This window comes from Paroedura picta, chromosome 7, assembly GCF_049243985.1.
Source record: "Paroedura picta isolate Pp20150507F chromosome 7, Ppicta_v3.0, whole genome shotgun sequence".
Classification (NCBI taxonomy): Eukaryota; Metazoa; Chordata; class Lepidosauria; order Squamata; family Gekkonidae; genus Paroedura; species Paroedura picta.
The window spans coordinates 55474651-55500751 of record NC_135375.1 but is presented as its reverse complement, the minus strand read 5'-3'; the positions used below and the strand labels follow the sequence as shown (position 1 = coordinate 55500751).

The 26101-nt window shown below is 43.3% G+C and overlaps 1 protein-coding gene across 7 annotated transcripts in view; it reads right to left on the bottom strand.

Annotated features, from left to right (window-relative positions):
- PRDM6 (PR/SET domain 6) overlaps window positions 1–24476 on the bottom strand; it is a 147700-nt gene extending 123224 nt beyond the window's left edge. For 2 of the 7 annotated variants that reach the window (XM_077344409.1, XM_077344415.1), the window contains exons 1-3: window positions 23089–23711; window positions 22159–22712; window positions 7288–7595 (exon numbers count right to left, since the gene is read on the bottom strand). In XM_077344409.1, coding sequence (XP_077200524.1) covers window positions 7288–7595; window positions 22159–22699 — 849 coding nt within the window. In that variant the 5' untranslated portion in view covers window positions 22700–22712; window positions 23089–23711. Of the gene's footprint in view, window positions 1–7287; window positions 7596–22158; window positions 22713–23088; window positions 23717–23758; window positions 24133–24200 lie in introns of those variants that run through there. The other 5 variants (XM_077344410.1, XM_077344411.1, XM_077344412.1 and 2 more) reach the window with 5 other exon arrangements.
- Window positions 24477–26101: the final 1625 nt, after the last annotated feature.

Below are 26101 nucleotides of genomic sequence, written 5' to 3'. Positions count from 1 at the left end.
CTGCAGGGGTTTAACAGTGCCCAGAGGCCCCCATCAGATATGGTGTGAGCCCTAGTTGCCATACCCTAATTCCACTATTGGATAGAACAGCCACCCAGGGCATGCTAGAGACACCAACCTTGGAGGGGATAACTGGCTGACTCTCGTCTGCCTATTATCCATGTTTGGTGAAGATTCAACAAATGGAGTCTGAGTTCTGGCCCCCCAATAAGGTACCCCCAGGAAAGTGCTTTCTGGGAAAATGACAGGTGCAGATTAAAGATATTTAGGAGCATATATAATGGATCCTGTTAATTCTAGAGACATCAAAATTGCAGGGGTATTTCCCCTGAATTCTCTTGTACATGTCCATCAATTTCTGTCCCCCCATTATTTTGAAGTTTGATAAAATTTTAGATTGAACAGAGAGAATTTGTCTGGAAATGTATTCATTCATGAATCGCCATAGCTTGAAAGTTCATGGAAAGTTCATGCAGGTTAATCTGCCATAAACTTCACTTCATGAACCACAAACCAGCCAAAATTCATCATGAGCTTTAGTTTGGAAGCTGGTTCATTCCCATCCATACTTACCATCAAACTTTAAAGTACACTTGAAAATTTATAACAGAATGAGAACACTCTTCCAACAAAGTTGGTTTAGGCTCAGAGTGCCAGATTGCAATCATTAACACATTTATTTGAATTTAATTTTTATTAAACCCACAGACATCTATATAAATGTATTCAAGATTTGAATAAGAGTACATTCATTTATCCCACTAATAATGCATCATTCCAGGTTTCAATAAATTTTAAGACTGTATCTGTAACTTGTTTATTTAAATAAAAAGTAATTTTTAAATCTTTAAAAAGAAATTCCAGCGAAAGTGAGAGTATATCATTAAAGAGATTATGTAGGCAAGCATTAATTAATTTTCAGCACCTAAAACTAGTTTTCTGACCATAAAAATTAAGATGCTTCACTTGCACTTAACCAGTCAGTGTAACTTTAACAACTATGTAACTTCAGTGTAACTTTAGCAACTCTACACCCAAAACAGTTACTGTACAGGTTTTCTACTGTTGAGGGGGAGGAATAAAAAGGGTACATAATTTGCCATTGATAGCCAGAAAATCTGAAAAAAGTACAACAAAAACTTTAAAACCTTTTAAATGTCTGCATAGTCCAGTGGAATTTAAAGTGTATCCTCTATGCATTCTTTTAGTCTAGTCTTGCTATAATTTGACATTAAACAGAAAGGAGAAAACTTGTGCAGCTAGATTAATTTATCTCTTGGGAATAAAGACACATTAATAACTGAGATAATGTTTCAATACATGCTGGAAGCAAGTACACTTTCGCTTCTTTCTTAGAATGCACATTAAGGAAAAATCATCTCATTTTCTTCAAGAAATCCTGATTTCTGATAAAAGTTTCTCTGTTTTTGCAAAAAAATACTAAGGGGGGAATTATTTTTATTAATTCAGGATGAACAAACTAGAAATATTATTGAAGCATATGTGATAAAGAACACTATTTGCTTATTCAACTCAGCAATATTTTTGCATTAAACAAATTGAGTTTATTGTGTTTTGATGAAACACAAGCAAATTATGTGTTGACTAAAAATGGTCAAAAATAAATAAAAGGATTACTAAAGTGACTCATGTTTTGGCTTACTGCAAAGATTATTCTTTTTCTCTGAAAGCTGTAAAAAAACTGACTTGGATGATTGATAAAGCACCATATAATTTACCAATGAACACCCATAGGTGTCAGGCCATGTCATGAGGTAATGGAATGGTGTTTAATTTACTTTACGTTGCTGTACATTGAACTATATGGATTACATACAAAGCAAACATTGAATGTGTGGCAGGAATTCTTGCATAGACATGCCAAAAAATATGTCCATGGTATCCAGCTCTACATCAAATGCAATAACCCTGATGTCTGCCAAAGTAAAGCAAATAAAAGAGTACTACATCTGGATTGGTGTTTAATTGTCAAATTTATTTTATTCATATGGGGAACCACTATAAGATTGCTAAGAATCAGTATTTCAGAATACAAGATTACTATATTAGCGAACAGGAAGCTGGATAATCATTAATGTACATTTTGCTAAATATAAGAATACTACACTCACATAGTTGGACTATGATTGTCCCTCTTCTTCCCCAGACAATCACCCTATCCTGATTCTCTGGTTTCTTCCTTCTGCATGCTAACACATCATATCCCCTTTTCAAAATTTACTCATCATGTTCCTGTAATTCATGTCCAGATTTTACTATATCCTTCACATTTGAATTTTTCAGCTCTTAGTCCCATTGATTCAGTGCTGTGTCTTCTAGCTAGTCTCTTGGCTTTCTGCGAGTTGGCTTCTATCTTATTCATTCTACTGAAACAGCCCACACCAAATTCATTCATGAGCTCCAAATGTTAAGTCTAAACATTTCTCATTTGGCTTTATTCTCCTTGACTCCTTTGCTGTCTTTGATACACTGCAACATCACCTTTCATGACTCCATCCTCAATGAGTTCTCTTCCAGCCTTTCTAATTTATAACCCAGTGTTTTCACAAGTATATGATCTTATTTCAGGTTCTTGGTCTTTTGTTATTCTCTCTCAACACATGGTATTCCTATTATCTTTATAATAGTTCCTCTAAATATTTGGGAAACTGCACTATGGGTGGTCCACTGTCCGGGACAGTATCCCGATTCCGTTTCCGGCACAGCAGCCCAATCCAGGTGCAGCCATCACAGCTGCACCCGGACTGGGCTGGCCCCCACAGCACCCATCCTAAAACCCAGCCACGAAGCATGCGCTACCTCGTGCCCACACACTCCCCACCAGCCACCGAGCCCAGCATATATTGCTTCTTCACCTGGCTGGGGATGCTGGCAGGGGCTGCAGCCACCAGCCCAGAGGAGGAGGCAGTGGTGCCCCTAAGGGGCGGCCAGCAGACCCCAGGTGGCAGCCACTTCAAGGAAGCGATGATGCCTGACAGGAGGCGGCAGTGACCAGAAGGAGGCACCAACCATGGCCACGACAAGCCAGCAGGCACTGCCGCCAGGTTAACACACCACTGTGGCTGCATGTTAGAAGCCATCGCCCCCTCCTAGTAGAGACACCCCACAGCCGCTGGGTCAGAAACCTGGCTGCAACTGGGGGTGGATGCAGGAGAACCCTGCAGCCCCTATGGTGCACCACTGACCCAAAGGCCCAGCCACCTCCTGCACCTCCAGCGCTCAGGCAGCCCCAAGCCACCAGCCATCACCATATGGGTTCTTATTTTAAACTTTTGTAAATGATCATGAAATATCAGCTGCTTGGTGCACCCTTTAAATGTCTCCCTCTGCTTTCTCTGGCAGTGCCTGAAAAGGAAGGTGAGAGACAGCCTGCCAACCACCTGATGTGTCATCATCAACTGCTCGGCATGCCCTTTAAACACCTCCTGCACACTTTCTTTCCTGGCTGAGAAGGAGGGAGGAGAGGCAGGTGTAGAAGAAATAATTTGGACTGCTTTGGATTCTACCAAATCTGAACCAATGAATGGTGGTTCAAGTGATTCAGATTCATACCAAGACATCACCTTTTCAATTACTTCATTGATTCTCTGACATTATTATTTGCTGCCTAAACCAAATAGGAAGCTATGATTCCTCCCTCTATATGCACTTTATATTAAGGGCATTGCCTTAACATGCAATTTCTCCCTGACAAACACTGTTACTATATGGGCCTTTATTTCTGAACCATCAGCAAAAATTCTGCTTAAATCTCTGACATCTTTGATTATGGCAACCTTTTGCTCCCTTGACTTCCATTGTCATTCCTTGTTCCTCTGCAAATGACCTATCTCATTGTATTGACCATATGATATTCCCCTTTAAATGCCTACTCTGGTTTCAAGTTATCTTCCATTTCCTGCTCCTGATCTCTACATTTACTCTATGAGCTTGTTCTTCCATTTGCCTTCATATCTTGACATACTCCTGCCCTATCTTTGTTCTTCCATCTCCTCCAGCACCAGCCATCTGAAGCAGCCCTGTCAGTGAGAAGGAAGCAGGCTAAGAAATGCAAAGGCAACACTGACAGCATCTTGCTCAAGTGCTCCCCCAAAATAGAGGCCAACAGAGGGGGGGGGGAGAGAGAGAGAGAGAGAGAGAGAGAGAACAACAATATACAATCCCAGAATAAGCAGCAGCTACTTTTTATTTCCTGTATATTTTGTACCATGTTATGATCCTGTTTCTGTTACATGTTAGGTTCCAAAGCAAAATATCATCATTCACATAGGCAAGCATGCGTAATTCTTCCCATGCATACATCTTTCAGTGTCTTTTTCATATTTATTTATACACAGTCTTCAGAAAGGCTGAGGGACTCGAGAATGTTCAGTTTGGAGAAGAGGGGGTTCACAGAGGACATGAGTGCTCTCTTTATGTATCTGAATGGAGGGCAGGGAGCAGTTCCTGCTGGCAGTGGAGGATAGGACCCTCAGGAATGGTTTTAAACTACATGTAGAATGGTAGTAGCTAGATATGACGGGGGGGGATCAGTCAGAGTAGTTCAGCAGTGGAATAGTCCACCAAAGGAGGTAATCAGTTCCCCCTCACTGGCAATCTTCAGGCAGCAGCTGGACAGGTACTTATCATGGATGCTTTAGGCTGATCCTGCACTGAGCAGACGGTTGGACTAGATGGCTTTATTGCCCCTTCCAACTCTATGATTCTAAATTTGGCCAGGTGACATTATAAAAACAACTTCATTTGGTTATTGAAATTTTGCATGTTTTATTTTTTTAACTTTTAACTTTTAAGGAGTTTATTAATATAGAAGGGGTTTATGAAGAAATCCTATGTAGAATTAATCTAATTGAAATAAATGGGTTTAGATTCAGATAGTTCTGCATATGTTTGCATTATTAAAAGTTCAGTTCCTGTTCCATTGTTTTCAGTGGGCTATAACTGGAATAAATTGGATTCTGCTGAGGTAAACATATAGACACATTTGTAAATTTATGACAAAGTATGCTAAAACGTATGGCTAGCAACACAAAATCTGTCTTTATGTTGTAAAATAACAATTGTGCATGCTTTCATAGAATTATTTGCATTCATATTTTATTCATTTTGATAATCATTATTTATTATAGTTGTGTTCTTTTAGTTTTTTCTTGTTTTTTATCCATTTCTGTTTTTTTTTAATGGGAAACAAATTTCCGGCTGTACTTTTCTGGTTTTGTATTCAATCGCATAGATTCTCAAAGATTACTTCCCAAGCAGATGGAGAATAGGTGCCCATTTAAAATTTCTAACCTACTGAGCAAGAAAAACAGACATCTGAAACCACAAATAAGTGAGATAGTCTTGTATAATAGTAATGGAGGCTTGTATCTGAGACCTTAAGAAGCCAGACACCTAGTCACGTACTTAGTTACACACTTATTAACCATTGCAAAGCAATAACATTTATTGCATGTAACTGTGAATCTGTCATTGCACATTCCTGGACAAGTGGTAAATGGATAAAGGAAGGGAAATGCCAGTTTTCTGTGTTTATGTGGCATTTTGAAAGCACTGACTGCTAGAAATACTGTACAAAGAAAGGAAATATATCAGTGCAATCCTCTTTGCTGGTAAACTGGTTGGTCATTATTCCTGTCAGTATCTTCCATTTTGTGATGGCTCTCAACCCTATTATTCCTTCATGTTCTTCCCCCCTTTCGCTTCTGTACCTTATGTCTTGTGAAAATGAAGCACTCTCAGATTAGTGCCCAAATTCAAAGGATTAACTTCCTTCTCTATTAGATCATAATAAACGTTTTTTTTTTGTTCAGATTAACTATAACTGTATTTGTTTGTTTGTTTATTATATTTGTATACTGCTCTCCCTGAAGGCTCAGGGCAGTTCACATAGAACAGAAACAATACAGATAACTTAGATCAACAATTATGAATGAAGTGAAACAACAAGCAACATGGAACCGTAGAAAAATTAAACATTAAAGTAACATACTGATAGCCCAGTGGGTTGGGCAGAACTGCAGTGGGTGCCATAGGAGGGGGCTCAGGAGGAGGGCCCTTGGGAAGTGATGGTACAGGTCAACCTCAACCAAATGCCTGGTGGAGGAGCTCTCTTTTGCAGGCCCTGCAGAACTGCTCAAGTTACTAACAGGATGTATCTAATTCAGATTATGGTTAACTTCTGTTGTTGTTGTCATCCGTTAACTTCTATCTAAACCCAATCCTTAGCTTATGAGTTAAAATAACATTAAGACACGAATTTTAAATAAAAAAAATAAATGTTACTGTCTTCTATCATCTACCGCAGTGGTCCCCAACCTTTTTATCACCGGAGACAAGTCAATGCTTGACAATTTTACTGAGGTTTGGGGGGGGTAGTCTTTTGGCGAGGGATGTCGCTGCCGACACCTGAGCCCCTGCTCCACTTGCTTTCCCACTGGTGCCACTGACGTCCCACCACCCGCTGGGGGGTGCTGTCAGCAGCAACTGCGCAGTGCCATGCCAAGGGGGAGCCCCAGTCATAGCGGCCACTGCAGAGCACCCCAACTTTGGACCGGGAGTTGGGGACCACTGACCTACCATAGTATTAGTACTATCAGCTAATACAGAAATTCCTAAAAAATAATCTTAGTCTTTTGTGTACAAACCCATAATCCTCCATATTATGTGAAGCGATGGCCAGAGTTCTGTAGTACTGTAAACTAACAATTTCCAGTGTTATATGGAAGAGACACCGTCATCCCAGTTGTATATACTTATTTTAGGAGTTCATGGATTTCAAAAGAACTTGCTTAGCTTTCAAAAGTTCTGTAACAGTACAGCCTGCAGTTACATTACATATATGGCTAGTGTTTATCACTAAATTATAAGTAGAGAGCCAGACCTTGGTCTCATCACAGCACTGATAAAGCTGTTCTGACCGAGCGGTAATACCAGGGCTCTCTCTGCCCCACCTACCTCATAGGATGTCCATTGTGAGGAGAAGAAAAGGGAGGCGATTGTAAGCCATTTTGAGACTCCTTCTGGTAGACAAAAATGGCATATAATAACCAACTCTTATTATTATTCATAAAAATGCACTTCAACAATAGTCTTCTGATAATGACAGCCAGAAAATGTGAGCAGAGCAGAGTTTGTATGCCCCCCTTAAGTACACATTTAAATTAATTATAGGTTAGTTTTGAAAATATAGAAGTAGTATCAAAACATATTTCTTCATTATTGAATCAGATTTTTAAGAGCCAAAATGCTTGAAACAAAACTTACTTCCCAGAGATGCTGAGTATTCCTGGTTCCTCCAGTCTGCACCTTTTCTGGAAGAAGAAGAACTCCCTGGAAAGGCCCAATCCAGGTGCCCTGCTGAATTCTCTGGGCAGCACAAATGCCATAAGCCAAGCCAGGCACAGTGCTGGTGCACAAACATACTTCCCGTGGCAGATCCCGAAGCCATTCAGGAATCTCAGGTGGAGGTGCTGCTGCTGCAGCACTACTCGTGCCCACCAAGCGACGCAATGAATGCAGAGGACCATGCATGGGGCATTCTCCATTACGGTTATCAGCACACATGTCACATCCTGTGAAGCAAAGAGGGAAAACGATTAAAACTGGATAAGCAGAAATAGGCTATTGTCAGTACTGGCCTTGAATACATCCACCAATTCTTAAATACTGACAACAAAACATATATAAACCTGCTGGATGAACTCTTCTCACAGAGCAACTGAGAACATAAACCTAAGTACATTCCTTCAGAAGTTGCTGTTAAAACAGAGTAATCTTACCATCTGGGATTTAGAAGGAATACACTCAGTTCAAATGACACCCATTGGCATTATTCTGATTCTGACTGTACAATACGTTAGTGAGCTGAGGACAGAATCATAGAATCATACAGTTAGTCATCTAGTCTAACCCCCTGCACATTGCAGGAACTCACAATGCCCACCCATATGGTGATGTACTTCAGACAGTCATTTAAAACCATATGACTGTAGCAGAATCCTCCTTTAATATCTGAGCCATTTTGGTGTTAATGATTTCCCTGACATTGGTTCCACATCTAATACATCTCTCTTGTCTGGATTAACTGGGTTATGATTAAATATGAACACAAGAAGCTGCCCTTTATTGGATCAGACCATTGACCCGTGAAGGGTAGTACTGTCTACTGAGACTTGCCAGTGACTTTCCAGGGTCTCAGCCAGAGATTTTTCACATCACCTACTACCTTATTTGTTTAACTAAAGATGTCTGGGATTTAACCTGGTCAAATTTTTGGGATTTAATCTGTATGCCAAGTAGATGCTCTACCGTTTAGCCACAGCACCTTCCAATCCTGTTCTTTAGTACTCAGATTACTGTTGAAGTACATTTTAATTAATAAAACAGATTCTTGTAAGTTAGATAAAGACTAATAGCCAGGTTATCTTTCAAATGTATGTGAAGAATTGCCAGTTGCCAGTTGTGTCCTACACAAAACAAATGTGTGGTAAAAGTTACATAAACATAATGCTTCGGATAGCCATAACACAATTTCCTGGCTCTTATTGGAATGATTTTAACCAGTTATTATATTTCATCATGTAATGTTTATTTCAGCTTTAGAATCACAAGTATTATTCATAGTTATATTTTCCCTTTGAGATTTCAGTTAAGATAGAATGCCTCAAATTGGTATTTTTTTACTAGAACATTATTGTTGATGTACTTAATCTTTTATATTTTTTCCTATATGGATAAAAGATATTTAGAGATTTTATTTTCTCTATTTCCTTTTAACTATTTTCATGTTCTTGACGTGCAGTTAAGTTACAAAGTACATGTGTGTATACATAGCAAATTTTAAAAAATAAATGTATTTGAATCAATTACAGTTCCCGGCACATTTTACCTTATAATACACATTTCTAACAACTCTGTTCCGTGAATATATTCAAAAAACAAAGCTTGTTCATCATTTGTGCACTATTTCTTGCATGAAACAAATCCATATAGCTAAAAACAAAGCAAAATGTTGCCAATTTTGAAGGATTTGGTGGTCCAAAACCCAAATTGGAATAAGTAAGCAGCTTGAACGACAGGCTGAACTCAAGCTTTCTTACCTTCCATGTAAGATATACTTCAATATTGTTTCACTGCAAGAATATTGCAGACTTAAAAAACTTCTACCTAGTCAACACTAATATGAGCCATATTACTAAAGTGTAGCCTTTATTTGAGTTGTTGATAAATTCTACATATATTTTGTGAGTCTGTCATATATTTATTTTAGGATTATTTTCACTCTGAATATATTACATATAGTTTGACAATATCAGGATGTACAGTAAATTAGACATGAAATTATATCTATTATATCCTTAAATTATATCATTTATTTGAAGAATCCATTTGCTTCATAATTTTTAGTGGAGATGTAATTATATCATCCATCTCTTGAACATGGGTTCTCACAAAAATGCAGATGAACCCAAGACATGGTCATTATTGATTTTGTTGTTGTTATTGTTGTTATTTCAGTGGCAGGCATTACAATACGTATCATGAAATACTACTGAAAATTCCTTAAATTTCAAAGCTGTTTTCTGTGAAACATGGGAGACTGCCATTTGTGGAACATGACTCCAAAACACTATTGGGTGTGCAGAACAAGTTGCATCGTTCTTTGGATCACAGTCATGCATTTGATAGTCAATCCACTTGAAGAGGTGAATACTTGCAAGGAAATGTGTTTAGGATGGCAGTTACACCTTCAGAAGTGAAAAGAATCTGCTTGTAGTCAGAACTTTCATCCCATTCCACAACTCAGTTAAACTGAAATACCGGAAGTAAATTTAATTCTGTAGCTTCAAAGGAATTTCAACTGACTCAGATCCAAGTTTTTGTACTTAACTAGTGTGGCAATTTTAACAGGTGAACAGTGAACCCAAAATTTCTCTAAGTATCAGTTCATCATCTACATTGCTTGAATTTTTGGAATCATTTCATGTAAAGCGTGGTTTAAAAATGTAACAGTTCAGAAAAACAGTACATGGTTGTTGTTGTTGTTGTTGTTGTAGAAGTAGCTTTTAAAAACTGGAATCACAGGAATGTTTTTTGAAAACATGAAGAAGTAAGTTCCAGTGTGATTTTATTCTAACAAATGTTCTTAAAACTGAAGTGCCATGCTACCATAGTGGAATTATTAAACCAGCCACCTTAAACGCAGTTTTGCTTAGAATCATTATTTAGGATGGTAGACCATGAGGCTCTAGGAATGAACATGTAACCCTATGAACACATACTCTGGAATGAACCCTTCTGTACTAATCAGGACTGAATTTTACTTTTGAGTACACATGCATAGGATCCAGTTGCACGGTCATGAATTGCACTGAGTGAAATTACAAGAAGATATGTGAAAAATGAAGCCTAGACAGGAAGACATAGATTAAAATTATTTCAGAAGTGTGTTCACTACTGCTTTCCCTCCAAGACTGCTAAAAGCTTTCATTACTTATTATCATCAGTTACTTATTAAATACAAGAAAAAATAATGAAGCAAGGCTATCTCTAAAATTCATGGACTTTAAAAAAATACTTTATTGCAATAAATATAATCACATATTCTATAATGACGAACTTTTAGTGCAAAATATTATCATCATCTTCTTTTCTCTGTTATAAACCATACATTTATGTTTACCTGCTAATCCCACGCGCTAAAATGGTATTCTCCAGATATAAAATAACATCAATTACAGAAAAATGTCTATAAATCCATCTAAATCTGATATTTGTATTCTACTATACAAAAGCAATACCCTTCAAAACCCAGGTTTAGGAAATGACTGGCCAAGATTTTAGCTATTTCTCCTTGATTCAGGAATAATTTGTTCCCCTCTGACATTCTTTTAGAAGTGTAACCTCCTCCCAGCTTCCTGGTTATTAATGGCTCTCTTGGAGACACCATGTCTACTGAACAGTTTCAATTAAATGAAGCCAAAGCATCATTTTGGTTCTGTCCAGGAAGCTTCAGGATCAAACTTCTGCACTCCACTGCTAGAAATGTAACATCATATGTTTTTGCTTATGTAAAGACTTTTGTAATCCCCAATCAACATAAAACCTAGGATGGCTATGGATGCTAGGACTAGATTGCAGGAAATCTCCACAGGCTCTCATGTTCTGTAAACTACTATAAATATATCAGCAATTTATTTTGAATAATAACTATGAGCATTATTCATCAACAAATATAAACTCAACATTAGATTTGTTTGAATCCTATTAGATCACTGAATTATTTGGCAGTGCAATCCTAAATTGAGTTATACTATTTAAAACCCATGTGTGTTACTATGCTTAATCTTTCCTTGGATAACCTTCAATTGGGAATCCTAAATACATGACCTAGAAGACTGTTCGCCCAAAATCAATGTGGTTACTTGCTATATAAAGTGAGTTCACATATTCACAGGAAAAAGCCAGGGCAAACCAACTCTGCTTCCCACTTGCCTTGAAAGTCCCATGCTGGGATGGCCATAAATTGTCTACACCTTGTCAGCACTTTATACACATACAGGAATGGAAAGGTGTTGTTATTGTTGTTCCTTATTATGCATACGGTATCATTACTGAGATTTTGCTGCAAGTCAGATTATGGGAAACAAAATAGCCAGTGACACAGCTTTTCCCCTACATCTTAGCTCTAGTACTCACGGAATAAACCCTGAAACTAAAAGGAGTTTGTTCACTTCTATGTTTTGTTTTGTTTTTTAATCAGGCCTATTATCAAAAATATCTAACTAATGAAACTACTTTAAAGAATATAAGAGATTTTGAAAACAACAATAAAGTAAGAAGTTAGTAAAAGCCTTTGAACAGAGCCACGTGGGTAATAATCTCTAGCAGTAAATCAGAAAACTTCACAGTTAAGTTACAACATATTTAATCCAGCAATAAAAATAATTCACAAATATTTAAAAGGGATTCACAATATTCTTCTTTAGTTTCCGCATATTGTGTCAATCAAAGCCCAAGGGGGAAAGGATTTATCATGTCCTGAGAGAATTGTTAACAAGGTTTCATACATGGCCTATTTAAGAGGAATAATTTGTGAACACCTGTCCCCCAGTTATAAGAGTTGTCATTGAATTAGAGGGTTTTAGTCGATTAACTGTCTTGTTTTTTAACCAATTAATCAATTAATTAACTGGTCAAAGTAAACATTATAGTATTTCAGTGCTGCTAAGTACAGTAACAGCATTTTTCTTTCTCCTAGACAAAATAACACAGAAGCAACATTTATTGCTTTGGAAGTCAACCAAGTTACTTTTCCAGAGCTAAGAGTTGTAGCGGAAGTGCGTCTCTCATTTACAAAAGTTTAAAATAAGAACTTATAATGAGAAACCATTAACAATGAAGAAACCAGTGCTAGGATAACACCTTCTGCAAAAAACTGATGGGTCCATATATTACACTTACATTGATAAAAATATTGCTTCCTTACGTCTATTAATGGTTCCAGTCCTAAATTATGTAGTCTCATAAGAAAAGCCATGCTGGATCAGACCAATGACCCATCCAGTCCAATATTCCATGTCACACAATGGCCAGAACCCAGGTGTCATCAGGAGTGATACCAATGAAGCCAGAACTCCAGAAGTCTTCCCACTATGCCCTCTCCCCAACCACCAAGAATACAGAGCATCACTGTCCCAGACATGGACCCACTTATTTGTCTTTTTGTTAGCTTGCAGTATCAGTAAAACTCTCATTCTCTTATGCTTGTTCTCCATCACCCACAAAGTCCAAAAATGCCCTAAAGTATCTGTTTACAGTTCAGACACATACACAAGCACATAAACATAGTTAAGGATATAGGCAGGCAGAAAGCAATGGAATGGACACAATCTACTAGTAAATTTTTAACAGTAATCATTCCTCACAAAACACCTAACGGATATTATTATAAAGCTTCTATGCCACTGGAAGAGTTTGGCCTTTAAGCCTGTATCAATTATAAATAAGCAAAGTAATAGCAGTCTGTTTTCATGAGCTTCTGTCATGTTGTTTGCACCGTGTGTGAATATTGTTAATGCTAGCCAGTAGGGATGGGCACGGACCGGTTCACAAGCCAAAATTCAACACAAACATGGTTCGGTTTGTAGCCTACAAACTGATTTGGGGGAAGGCACTTTCCCTGAACTTTTATCAGACTTTTGTCAGCTGTTTGGACCATTTAAGCCTAACAACTAAACAGGGCTGATATACATAGGCTGAAATGGCTGCAAACTATTTTACTAGTCTGTTTCATTTTCTCCCACTTGGAAACAGTAAGTAGGGAGCAAATTGGAGAGGTTAAATGGCTCACAGTAATTTAAATCTAATAACTAAGAGGCATATTAGCCCTTTTCAGCTGTTAGGCTTAAATGGTCCAACAGCCTAGCAGCTGATGGGTGCACCTGCCCAGCTGTCAGGCTGAAATGACTGCCAGACATCTCACCAGTCAGTTTCACTTCCCCCAACTTTCAAGTAAGCAAAACCAACTGGTGAAATGTTTGCCAGCTATTTTAACTGTACAGCACAATGTGTTGGCCCATCAGTTGTCAAGTTTAAATGGCTGTCAGCCATCAAACATGCCTGTTTTTCTCCCTTCTGTTTTGAAGTGGGGGGAAGTAAAAAGGATGGATTAAATGGTTTCCAACAATGAATCCCTTCCTGGGTGACCCATCCCCTTTTCTCCCAGCCACAGCATGCTGGTTTGGTCCAGGGAAATTCTGGCTCAGTTCAGGGGCTGCCCCAAACCAAATCTGAATTTTTAGGTTTGAGGCAGGGAGCAACAAAGATATATTTGACATGAATTACATATTTTAGACAATGCATGTATGTGTTAAGTGCTGTCCAGTCACTTCTGACTTATGGTGATCCTATGAATTCATAACCTGCAAAAGTCCTACTATAGGCAGCCTTGCAACCTAAGGGCCATGGCTTTCAATAATCAATCCATCTCATGTAAGGTCTTCATCTTTTCCTGCTGAAGAAGAAACGTTGGGTTTTGTACCCCACTTTTCTCTGACTTTAGGTGTCTTAAAGCAGTGGTCCCCAACTTTTTTATCACCAGGGACCGGTCAACACTTGACAATTTTAGTGAGGCCCGGGGGGGTAGTCTTTTGCCAAGGGATGTCACCACCGCCTGAGCCCCTGCTTCGCTTGCTTTCCCGCTAGCACCCCTGGCTTCCCGCCGCCTGCTGGGGGGTGCTGCCAGCAGCAGCTGTGCACTGCCATGCCGAGGGAGAGCCCCAGCCATGGCGGCTGCCAGAGAGCTCCAAAGGTGAGCCAGCAGCAGAGTGGCAGGGCAGCCCCCGAGGCAGCAGCTGGGGAGGAGGAGTCATGGACCGGTACTGACTGATCCACAGACCAGTCCCGGTCTCCGGACCGGGGGTTGGGGACACTGTCTTAAAGCATCTTATAATCTTCTTCCCTTCCTTTTTCCACACAACACGCACTTTGTGAGGTAGGTGGGACTGAGAGAGTTCTGAATGAAGATGAGTGGAAATCGAACCCAGTTCTCCAGATTAGAATAGGCCACTCTCAACCATACACCACACTGACTCTCGTAGTGTTTTCTAGCCCTTTTCTTGGTATTATTGTCTTCTCCAGCAGTGACTTTGTCTTCTCATAATGAGACCAAATTATAGTAGCTTCAGTTTAGTCATTTTAGCTTCTAAATGGAGCTCAGGCTAGATTTGATTTGAAATCCACTTGTCTGTCTTTTCCTTTAGGCATCTATAAAACATCACATTTTAAGTGAATCAATTTTCTTTCTATCAGCTTTCTTCATTGCCCGACTTTCACATCCAGACATGTTAATGGGTAATACTACAGTACTAATTATCTTGATCCTGTCACCAGCAACATTTCCTTACACTTAACAATCTTTCTAGCCATGCCCTTGCCAGTCTCAATTGCATTCTGATTTCTAGACAATACATATTGAATATATGTATTGCAGAATGATTTGAACAAACAGAGGTGGGACATACTCTGTTACATATATGACATTTATAGTGTTATAAAATAGATATTTGGAGAAAGACCATTTATTTCCAGGGTATAGCTATAGACTAAAAATTACCCCAAACATATATTGTTTGCATTTTTTGAACTTGTAGGTAAAAACAGCAACAACTCTTACAGTTAAACACAAACATACAATATGATTTGCCCAAAAAGTATATTAAATACATATCACCTTAATACATAAAATGCAAACAAAATGATCACATTTGGAAATTTGCTGGGACTTTGGAAAGAAGTACACAGAACCAGTATAGGAACTTATCAAAGGGGACACAGTTGATTAAACATGACCCTTTTATATGGTGCATTATAAAGAAGTGGAAATAAAGAAATTACAGGAATTTGAAACTGAAATGAGAAAACAATACCCTAAATATTATTTAATGTTATTGTTAAATAATATATTATCAAATAATAACTGTTAATTAGTTAAAGCACTATTTTTACACAGTTCAGCACCTAATATGGTATGAAGGGCTGGGGGAAAATATGTTTCCAAGTTCTCTGTCCAATACGCACAAGACTATAGCCTAAATGCACTTTAATATTTTGCCCACTTCCACTCGTTAGTAAATCACTATTTCTTTAAAGGGTATTTTAGTAAAGAAGCACATATTCTCTTCAATGTGAGACCAGAAAGGTCAAGAAAAGGAAGGCTTATGTTATGTCAGTCCCATAAAATAGTAGTATTGGTGAGGATGGGAGGCATAGCACTTAGAGAGTTGTGCAAACTTTAGTCCAGTGCATCCATTTAGTGTCTGTGAGCTCAGTTTGCACTAATCTTTACTACTGTCAAAACATTTTTCTACAAGCTGTCCAATATGTCAACCAATATGTGAGATAAAACTACTTTTCCCAGACCTGGCTAGTGAAAGAGTTGAGCTCTGGGACTAATCAGCCTGTTTGCTTTATTAAAAATTGGTAAGATACTGATGACAGTATCTCTAAAACATCTCCAGAGACATCTCTACCAAAAAATGCCAAAACAATCCAAATTTACATTCATATATGATGATATTCATAATTTGGAGTGTGTTTAGCTTGCATGGTGAGGAAACAAAAGCCAGGTCTGATAAAACTACATAGCTAGCTCCAAGAAGACATTAGAGTTCGGGTCCCACTATAGAACTTATTCATGTCAAATTGAAACAGGAAATTTCAAAAGAAGCCTGGTAAAGCTTTTTTTCTACAAAATAGTTTTACAAAATAGTTTAAAATGTACATGCACCAGGCCTTTCTGCTTGACTAAAGTGGCTGGCTAATAATTATTATATAAATTCATCTTGTCCCCCCCTCCCATTTTGACATTTGCGGCTTTGGATGCTTTTGCCCGCTTTGAATAGCTTCCTTGGAACAAAGGAAGGGGATGGAAAAGACCAGCATTCATCTTTGTTGTTGTTTGAAAGGCAAAGCGTCCTACTTGGTGACATGGCGAAGAGGTCCTTCTGGAAAAAAGAAGACCCTGACTTCTAACGGCTGTTCCTAAAGGTGGACACCAAGCCCCTCCCTCCGTTCCTGGGTCTGACAACGGGGCTAGACTGAGCATTCCGTTCAAGTCGCAGGTGCGAAAAGTCAGAGGGACAACCGGTAAGAAGACGGCACCTCTCCTCTTTGGCCGAGGGAGGGCGGGGGTGTTATTATTTCCCCTCGTGACACGGGCTCAAATTAAAGTTTAGCTTAAAAGAAAATGGCGATCTCCTTCCTTCCCGCTTCACTTGGCGCGCTCTTGCTCCTTGCCGGTTCCCGCTCCCCCAGCGCCCATCACGCGGGGCTTTGGTTGGTCAGCAAAGCTTCCTTCCGAGCTGCCGCGCCGAGACCAGCAGCAGGTGAGTAGAAGGCAGCCCCCCGCTGCGGGGCGCCCGGCAGAAGCGCTGCTGCATTGTACGCTATTGACTATGGAAATGGCTCCTCACCTCCTGAGCCCAATCACCTCGCCGCTTGGCTGCCTGCTGCCGAAATCGGAAACCGGGTGCGTGCGTGGGGGGGGGGGGGGGGTGCGTGCGGGAGACAGATATAATCGTGGTTTAGCGACAGTTCCCATTCTTAATCGACGAGGTTAGGCGCAAAACTCAGCGCTTGGACAGGAGGACGCGTTTCTGGCCCCTTTCCTTCGGGCTGCTCCCGTTGGTCATCGAGGTGGGACTTCTGAATGCGTGCGAGCAGGCTGTGAAGGCCATAGGCGCCAAGTGAAGCTGCATTGTAATTTCTACTCCAACTCTTCTAACCCTAGCAGCGCAATCGGAAAAGAACTCTCTTTTGTGTAAGTCACGCGAAAGTCACTCCAACGACTGCGTTTTCCAGCCAACGAAAGCAGACATCCAGCCCGAACATTTGCAACGACAGGATCCACAATAAGGACACAATCCTAAAAACGTTTTCAGGGGGGGTAGTAAACCCCGATGAATTTTGTGACTTACTTCTAAGTAAGCATGTATAGGAGTTCTCCCTAGAGGATATAAACCAGTCTTTACTTAGTGACACATATATATTTATTATTATTATTATTATTATTATTATTATTATTATTATTATTATTATTATTATTATTATACATTTATCTCTTTCTGTGGCATGTATGAATAAATTAAATCAAATCTGGATGTCAGGTATAAGAAGGTTAGGAGAATATTGTGTGTAGATAAACCTTGCCACCCCCTGCCCCTGGGAGAGCCCCATATACAATGTGGAGATGATGAATGGGCTTTGGGAAAGGAGATCGAAGCGAGGGCTGCATTGCCTCCACTCTCTCCTACAAAACTATAGGGCAATTAATTGTGCCTTGTCCCCTCATCCTTCATCTCCTTGTGGCACATATCGATGGAGATTACTGCTGATGGACCATTTTATCACCTTAAATAAACAGTCACCACCTTTTCTAACCTCAATCTAATATATGAGCCACGGGCTGCTCTCTTTAAGGGCAATGCTGCTGGGGGAACTAATGATGGAAAATAGCTAAATCATAGGTGTTAGTAGCAATTTGGGAAAATACGAATTTCAAACTAAAAGGCAAGCCTTGGTCCCATGCATTAGCAGAACGTCACTGGCAAAACATCCTTGCCAAGTCACCTGCCATGCAACCTGCTCTCTTATATGCCGCTGCAGTTTTACACTGTTTTAGAGGAGTAATGATGCTTCAAGACAATGGCACAGAAACCTCCCGGGGAATGCAGGATTCTTTCACTTCCGCTTCAGAAGGCTGCCTGGATTTCAAGAATATGGGACTGTGTGAACTAAGAATTCCCAGTTCCATAAATCACTATCCGGCCCTTAAACATGAGTGGGGGGATACCCTCCTAGAATAATTAAGGGGTTTTAAGTATACATTTAATTGCCTTGAGGGCAAACAAATTACTGCATAGATCCAGCCTTCAGTAGTTAATATCAGACTAACACAGTGCCCTATAACCAGTAGGATCTTGCCCAAGCCTCTTTTGTACTGTGCCATCCTTGTAATTTTTATGTATTTACACCCAGGAAAGAAATTTAAATGAGAGCTTTTGAAATGGAATTTAGAGTCCAGCCAAGGCTCAGCTGTTTAAGCCTCACACCTGACAACAGTTTCCTTGTTCAGGGTGGTAGGTGTGCATCAGTGCAAAACTACCTGTTGTTCTTGCAGTCCTAACAAGTGTGATTGCAGTGATCTCCTAGTTCCAAACGCTCCTCTTGTGACAATAGCATAAATCACTTTGATAGTTTCAAGAACAACATGAGAAAAATTTCAATTTCCCTTGGAAAATCAACTCACTTCTTAGAAGTAACTATTGAGTATTAACCGCAAAGCAATCTTTATAAATGACTGCAAGTGTTAAATGAAGATGTGCAGATCAATCCTATGCATGCCTACTTGGAAGTAAGGCTCACTGTGCCGAATGGAATTCATTTCCAATCTAGTGTGCACATTATACCACATAGCATACAATGAAGTTGCATGACTGGTTTCCTCATTAAACGACATGCTGTACAATTATAAAAATGGTAATACATGTAGGATAGTTCACGGCTATTCTCAACTTAGAGATATCCTGCTCAATGACTTTCAGTAAAAAAAGATCAAGCAAAGACATGTTGTAAAGACTTTGCTTCATTTCTGCACAGCAATATGACATGTGGTCATTTCTAGCTATCAGGTGAAGGGATGTGAATGATGACTGGCCTTGCTATAAGCAACAAAGTTATGTAGAAATTAAAACCCGGACACATTCTGAGGACAGGAATAGGAACTATTTTCACCTTACAACTGTGCCAAAGTGTTTGGAATTGGTGGAGCTGAACCTGCAATCCTCATATGGAAAATGAAGTCCCTTGAAATCATTGTTGGAACTGATTTTCAACTACACCTACTTTGGGAGAGGATAGGAAGGGAGAGATCCCCATAAATATGCCTTTGCCCCATTGTAGGGTACAACTGAGTTTTCCCAGCAACTTTTAAAATCTGGCAGCCTGATTTCTGCCACCACCCCCAGTTGCGGAAGAGATCTTTGTTCTAGGAAGGAGAAAAATGGGGCTGAAACCATCAACCACACCCCCTCCTATTAGGAAAGGAGCATCCCCTCCCCCTCCCTCTCACCTCTGTATGTCACTATCTTTTGGGGGAGGAACTCCAGGGTGCTTGCTAGATTTTGTTAAAGTTGGGGGCGATTTTACAACTCCCTTCCGCCTGAAATAGAATGCATGGATGTGTTGGGGGGGGGAGTACGTTGTAGCCAATGGGTGCGGTGAAGTTGACCATCGGAAGGGGGTGATTTAGAAAAGGAATCTCAGATTCCCGTGGATTCTCTCTACCCTCTCCCTGAAACTGTCCTGTCCCCACTGACCGCCACTCCCCTGTCTTGGAGGGCAGCAGCGACCGTCCGTGCACTGCAAGGCAGCGCTAAGCACCACAGGTTGGGGTCACTTTTTGCGCCTCCGGCTAAGCACGGGCTGCTGCTTCCCCCGCCCGCCTGCCCCTGTGCCCAACACGGGATCTTGCTCAGCTTGCCAGCTTTCCAGAGCTCTCACTTCAGAGCGCCCAGAACCACCGTCGGCGCAGGGAAATCCAGGGCCAAGAGAGAATGTGCCTGCCAACGGGTTTCCGTGATTCGGAGCAGCTCCAGTGGTTGCCTTGGCTTGGGAACTTCAAAGGAATTCGGGCTCAAGGAAGCAGGATGCACGCGGAGCAAGGGGCTGGGTTTGAATCCGGGGACCCCCGACCTAACAGGGCTGCGGTCCCACACAGCTGCACCCGCGGCCGGCCTTCTGCTGGCCTGGCTGTGCCGGTCAGCGAACTCCAGCTCCTTGGCACAGATGATGCTCGTGTCACTTTGGCCCTGCCTAGACACGTGGCGACGCCTCACAGTGCCGGGCAGGAAGGGGCTCCGTGGGAATGAATCCGTTTTCACCCTCGGCCCTGCTCTTTCAGAAGTCGCTCCCTATTTCCTCCGTACTCCTTGTAGCCCCCTTTGCAGGAAAGTGGTTCGGCTACCAAGATCATTTCTGAGTCCGTTCTCAGGTTCCTTGCCCTCGGACCAAAAGACACTGCCTGGCCCCTAGACGGAGCGGACGGACGCAAATGGCAAGTTGCAAGGAAACGAAGCCTTTGCACCGAGGAAACGCTAGACAAATCACACACACACCACAATTCTTTCTGAAGGACCGTAAAAGTTAAGCCGACTGGTTCTAAATGCATTTGCTCTCCCAGAAAGTCAGGATCGCCGTTTTATTCCATCCCAGTGAAATTAAATGTAGGCACATTGTCACTGAAGCAAGGAAGAAGAGATTCCGTCACATTCTCCTCGGAACTAAATTAAACCGGATTTCAGCTTTCGATTGCTAGACCGCAGATATGTTGATTTAAGGCCATTTCGCCTTAATATACAAGTCCCTGTTCCACAGGTCTACGGGACAGTCATCCCTACCCAAATGTCTTTATCCCCGCTTTTTGACGGATCCGTCGGATCACGTAAAATGGGGAATACTTCAATATTCAGGCTGGATTCAGGAGCTGCAAGTCAAAGAAAGAGCTTTTGACTTGTTTAAGAACCAACATGACATGGAGAGTACAACGTATCCAGGGGCAGGAGGGAGGGGGGAAAGGAGACTTTAAAGGCTGTGCAGTTAACATTGTGTTCTTCATGCAATTATTACTAATGATGATACTTTCTAAGGCTCCCGTTAGATCCCCTCCCCCCGATATCTGAAAAAGCTCTTGTATCATTTAAAATGCCACGGATAGGACATGCAAACCAAGTGTACAAGAAGAGTCTGTCAAAATGTATACGGGGGGGGGGATATGCACACCTGCAGTGAAACGTGGTTTGCTTCCTAAGAAACTTTCTGAAACCTCCACAGCATATTGGTTTAGACACTCAGGCGTCTGGCATTTATACATTTGAAAACAAACTTCCTAGGGAATGGGCGTGCCCCCTCCCTTTGGACTCGTGAAAGGCAGGCAAGCCCAGGGGCGTGGGGCTATTGCTGTTAACATGGGCCGAGGGGTAAGCGGTATTTCCAGAGGGGCCTGAAAAGTTCACTTAGAAACTTTTCTTGTTCGCTCGGAGGTGCATCCTCAATGGAGGACAGTCACCCTTCAAGTTTTAGTTCGCCAAACAGGAGCTTCGGGGTGGGGTGAGGGGGACACTTTTGAAATTCTCTTTTCGGAAAAGTTCTTTTAAAAGAAACATTTGGTTAAGATTTCAGTCACATTACAGTGAGTTTGTTTTCAGAGTCTTTGTGGGCTTGGAGTCCTCCCCTTTATTTTCTCGGCATCAAGTCTCATTGAGGTCCGCGGAGCTTACGTCCAAGGAAGTGCTCTAAAGGCGGATCGGAAGTAAGTTCCGCAGTAATCAATGGAGCATACTTCAAAGAGAATGTGATCAAAGGCTGCCAGTTAAACCGGGTGAGTTACGTGCAGGGGCGCTCTACAAGTTTCGGGAGTCAAAGCGGGGTGAGAGGTCTTCCCGGGACTGAGCTCCGTGGGGCTTCAGAGCACCCGGGCAGACCCTTCCGGGAACTCTCGCGCCCCTTCTCCTTGCTCCGTCACGAAAGTTTTAACGCCCGCCGCGCGAATGGAAAGGCTGCATAAGCGGTACATACGATTATTGGGGTCCCCGGTATGTTGGTTGAGCGGGATGATTTCCATGCGCTGCTGCCCATACAGGTAATAGTCCAGCTCTTCGGCGGTGCAGCGGAACCTGGTCGCGACCCGGTCGGGGCACTTGGCCACCCCGCCGCCGCCTCCCGCCAGGTCCTTGGTCTGCAGCAAGGCAACCGGGCCTCCGGGAGGGGACTCGGAGGAGCTCTGGATCGGTCCAAAGACCGGGATCTGGGCCACCGGGAGCGAGGTCAGGCTGGCCAGAGAGGCGGCGGCGCAGGAAGACGGGGTGGAAGAAGAAGACGACGACGACGAGGAGGAGGTGGAGGAGGCGGCCGCCGCCGCCGCGGCGAGAGAGGTGGGCAGCTGGCGCAGCGGGTCAGGCGGAGGGTCGACGGGTCTGTCGGGCGCCTGGAGGTGGCCCAAGAGGCCGGCGCCGCCTTTGAGCGGACTGCTGTGCGGGAAGAGCTGCTGCCAGTGCTGGAGGTAGGCAGGGTCCACCTTGAGGAACGCCGATCCGCCGGCCTCGCCGGGCTTCAGCATCTCCCCGGCGCGCCTGGAGGAAAGACACGGAGGGGAGGCAAAGGGAAAGAAAGGGCAGAGAGACCAGTGAGGGTCCCCTCCCGGCGGCGGCAGCGGGGCGGGGGGAGAGCAGGAGGGCGCTAGCGCCGCCCCCCCCCCCCGAGCCAAAGTTTCTCGGCAGCGAGCGGGGAAGTCGAGCGGAGCCCGCCGGCGGGGCTGCTTCCCGGGCGCCCCGCCTTTCCCCACAGCGGCCGCCGAGGATCGCCGTCGCCCCCCTCCGAGTGGCTCCCGAGGCGAGCTCCCCCTCGACCCCGGGCGCCCCTCGCCCGCGCCCCCTCCCCCTCCCCCCGCAGGCCTTCCCGGAGGGGCTCCCCCAAGGCTCCCCTCCCTCCGCCCCTTCTCGCCTTTACCTGGAGCTCCGCTAATCCGGACGGGGGCCGAAGTCGCTCTCCGCCCGGCAGAGCCAGGGTCGTGGGGCAGGGGAGCGATCTGCTTGGGGGGACCTGAGCGAGTGCTGGGGGGGAGGGGGAGGCGGTGGCGGCGGCGGAGACGGAGACGGGACGTCGGCTGTCCTGCGTCGGGATCGCGCGCCCTCTCGCTCTTTCTCGCTGTGGCAGGAGCGGCAGCGCTCTGCTGGCGCTCGGCGCTGTGGCAGCCCCCGGCCCGGACACGTGGGTTTTACGACAGCACCAAACTCAGGAGTGCGCGTGGGGGAGAGCGAGAGCGAGAGCGAGAGTGAGGAGGGGGCTGAGGCGGAGCGCGGGGGGGGGGAGGGAACGCAACCTGCAGCTCTTCGCAACCCGCAGCCGCCCACCCCCCGCGCCCCGCATTCAAAGCACGGAGGAAAGCTCCGCGCAGAAGGGCATGGTGGCGTTGCTCCGCAGCAGCGCTCGCGGTTGACGGCCGCCTTCTGCTCCCGACGGCGGGTCGGGCGTGCTGGCCGGGCGCTCCAGTCCCCTGGAAGTCGGATGAATCCGGGGCTACTCAGGTGCTCGCCAGGTCTTCTCTGCCCTTGTTGCCGCTCCGAACTTTCCTTGGCCTGGGAATCAAATGTGGTCGCGGTCCTGTTCCCAAACTCACCCGCTCCTGCCTGCGAATCACGGGCCACTTATGTGGGTGCGAGACGACCTGCGAACTTGGCCCAGCCGCCCCGACGAGGCCAACACCACTGCTTCCTTCTCCTTGGGGGGGGGGGGCAGCTGCTTTCCTCCCCCGATCTAGTCATGCCCCGGTGCTCGACTGTCTCGGTGCTTCCAACCTGTCTCTACTTGGTTTCTACCAATAAAGTGACCGCGCAGGTGCTGCAGCGTTTCATCTCTAATCCACATGAAACAAACAAACCGATCGGCAGAATATGGCTCTGCGGGCTGCCACAGCCAAAGTCCACTCCCGCCCTCTTAAATCTCATCGGCTGAACTTGAGTGGGCTTTCTAGGGCATGAACTTTCAGCCTTACCCTTTCCCGATCCAACCGAGCGCATAATTTGGGTTTGACAAGGGATACGCGCCAAACTTCCACCAACCTGCGAAGAACCCCGAAGACACGTAGCGAGGTCTGCGGGGCCCCGAGTGCTTGACAGAGCCTCTCAGATCTACACTCCCTGCCTGCGCCGCCGCGCACCTCTGACGCCGCGCCTCTCCCGCGCTCGCCTCCAGTAATCCCTTAACCTTCAGCTGTCCGTTTCCGCAGAGTTTGTTTCTTTCCCAGCCTTTGCGTTTCACAAAGTCTGGGAACGCTGTTGTTGTTTAAGTTTAGTCTGCGTCCCAGGCAGGACGCGTTCACACAAATCTGAACTGAACTGCTTTGGCCAAAAGAAAGAATGACCGGGGGGGGGGGATGTTTTGACTGGCGTCCATGTGACAAGGTCATCCGTCATTTTTCGGAATAGATTGATAACACCTAAATTAAAGGCAACACATCCCCAACTTAAGGGGCGGGTGGGAGATGGGAGAAAGAACCGACTGCTAGGTTTTGTTTTTTTTAAATCCTGGGATAAAAAAAGAGAAAAGACCAGAAATCCGACAAACCCACTTCCCTGCTTTTGATCAATTCTATGTCTGACGTCAAATACTGAGGATTTTAATTCATTCCCTTCGTGTTATTGTACAAATTCTGTTCTGGCACTAACCCCCCTGAATATACCAAGGTAAGGTTATTTTTTAGGATTACTCTCTTAGGAGTGGGAAAAGAAGAAGGTAAAACCAGTCAAGACGAAAAAAGTAAAAAAAGTTTTATAGGATCACAGAGGTAAAGCAACAGAGCTACCAACAATCATAATTTACTATGCTATTCTATGCACTCTCGTCCCTTCATCTGTTTCATGGATTCTCCCCCCCCCCTTAAGATACCTTCATAAGTAAGCATAAATTAAGGCGCAAATAAAGCTGGCACTGTATGGTGATAATTGTTCTGATAGTCTCTCCCTCTCTTTTTTTTAAAAAAGAATTATTGTTGTTGCTGTTTAACTGTAATTGCTACCAATCTTTCACACAGGGTGGGGGGGGGGGGAGGTAGCTGTCAGGGCAATGCTTGCAGCCGGTTCGTTTAAATGTCTTGTCAGTAACTGCATTTGTCTTGTGGGCTGTCGCAGAAGTACAGACAGTTCGATGTGTACAGATCAACGAGAGGTGGTTTAAGAGAATAAATCAAATGGGATCGTTTGGGATACAATGAGCTTTCTTAATGGGGGACCAAGTCCCCTTCAAGATCCCTAAGAGATGCTGCTCCGATAGCATCTGAACGTGAAGCAAGGGCTTACAGAAGAATAGCCCAAGATTTTTGCACAAGCTCCATTCCCTTAAGACTCACAGGAGGTGTCCTATTTGCAGCCCTCTTGCTCTGTAATGCTCCGGGACATACCTCCTTCCCCATCTCCTCCTGTCATTCATTCACAGCCCCAGGGGAGTAAAGAGATCTACTGTAGGGTCGATATTTGTTGCGTGTGCCTGTGTGTGTGTTAAAAAAAAATCAGTGGAATACAATCCATTCTATGTAATTACATTAATTAATGTAATTAAAAGCAGGAGAGTCATGGCTATGAAGTATTCGACCAAGAAGATTCAAAGGGATGAGAATGATTTCCTTTTAAAAGTGTCCTCTTCCTAATTGGTCAAAGGATGCCCCACAACCATACACCAGGATGTTCTGTGCCAGTTTCTGGGACGGAGAAGCAGAGAGTGGCACAACATGGGTAGCAGAGGTGGGGTATTAATCCAGATTGCCTGGTGATCTTTCATAGCGGAAGAACTGAGAACCAGTGTGTGACCAAAGAGTGACCCTTTTGCTTTGTCTCTTCCTCAGCAGACAGTTCGGTCTGTGCCAGCCTGTGTTATGTCTTGCCTTTCTCTTCTCGTTTTGCCTTAATATGGCTCTGGAGATTTCAGGGTTATTTTTTCTTGGTAGTTTTCAGAATGTAACTTTTGC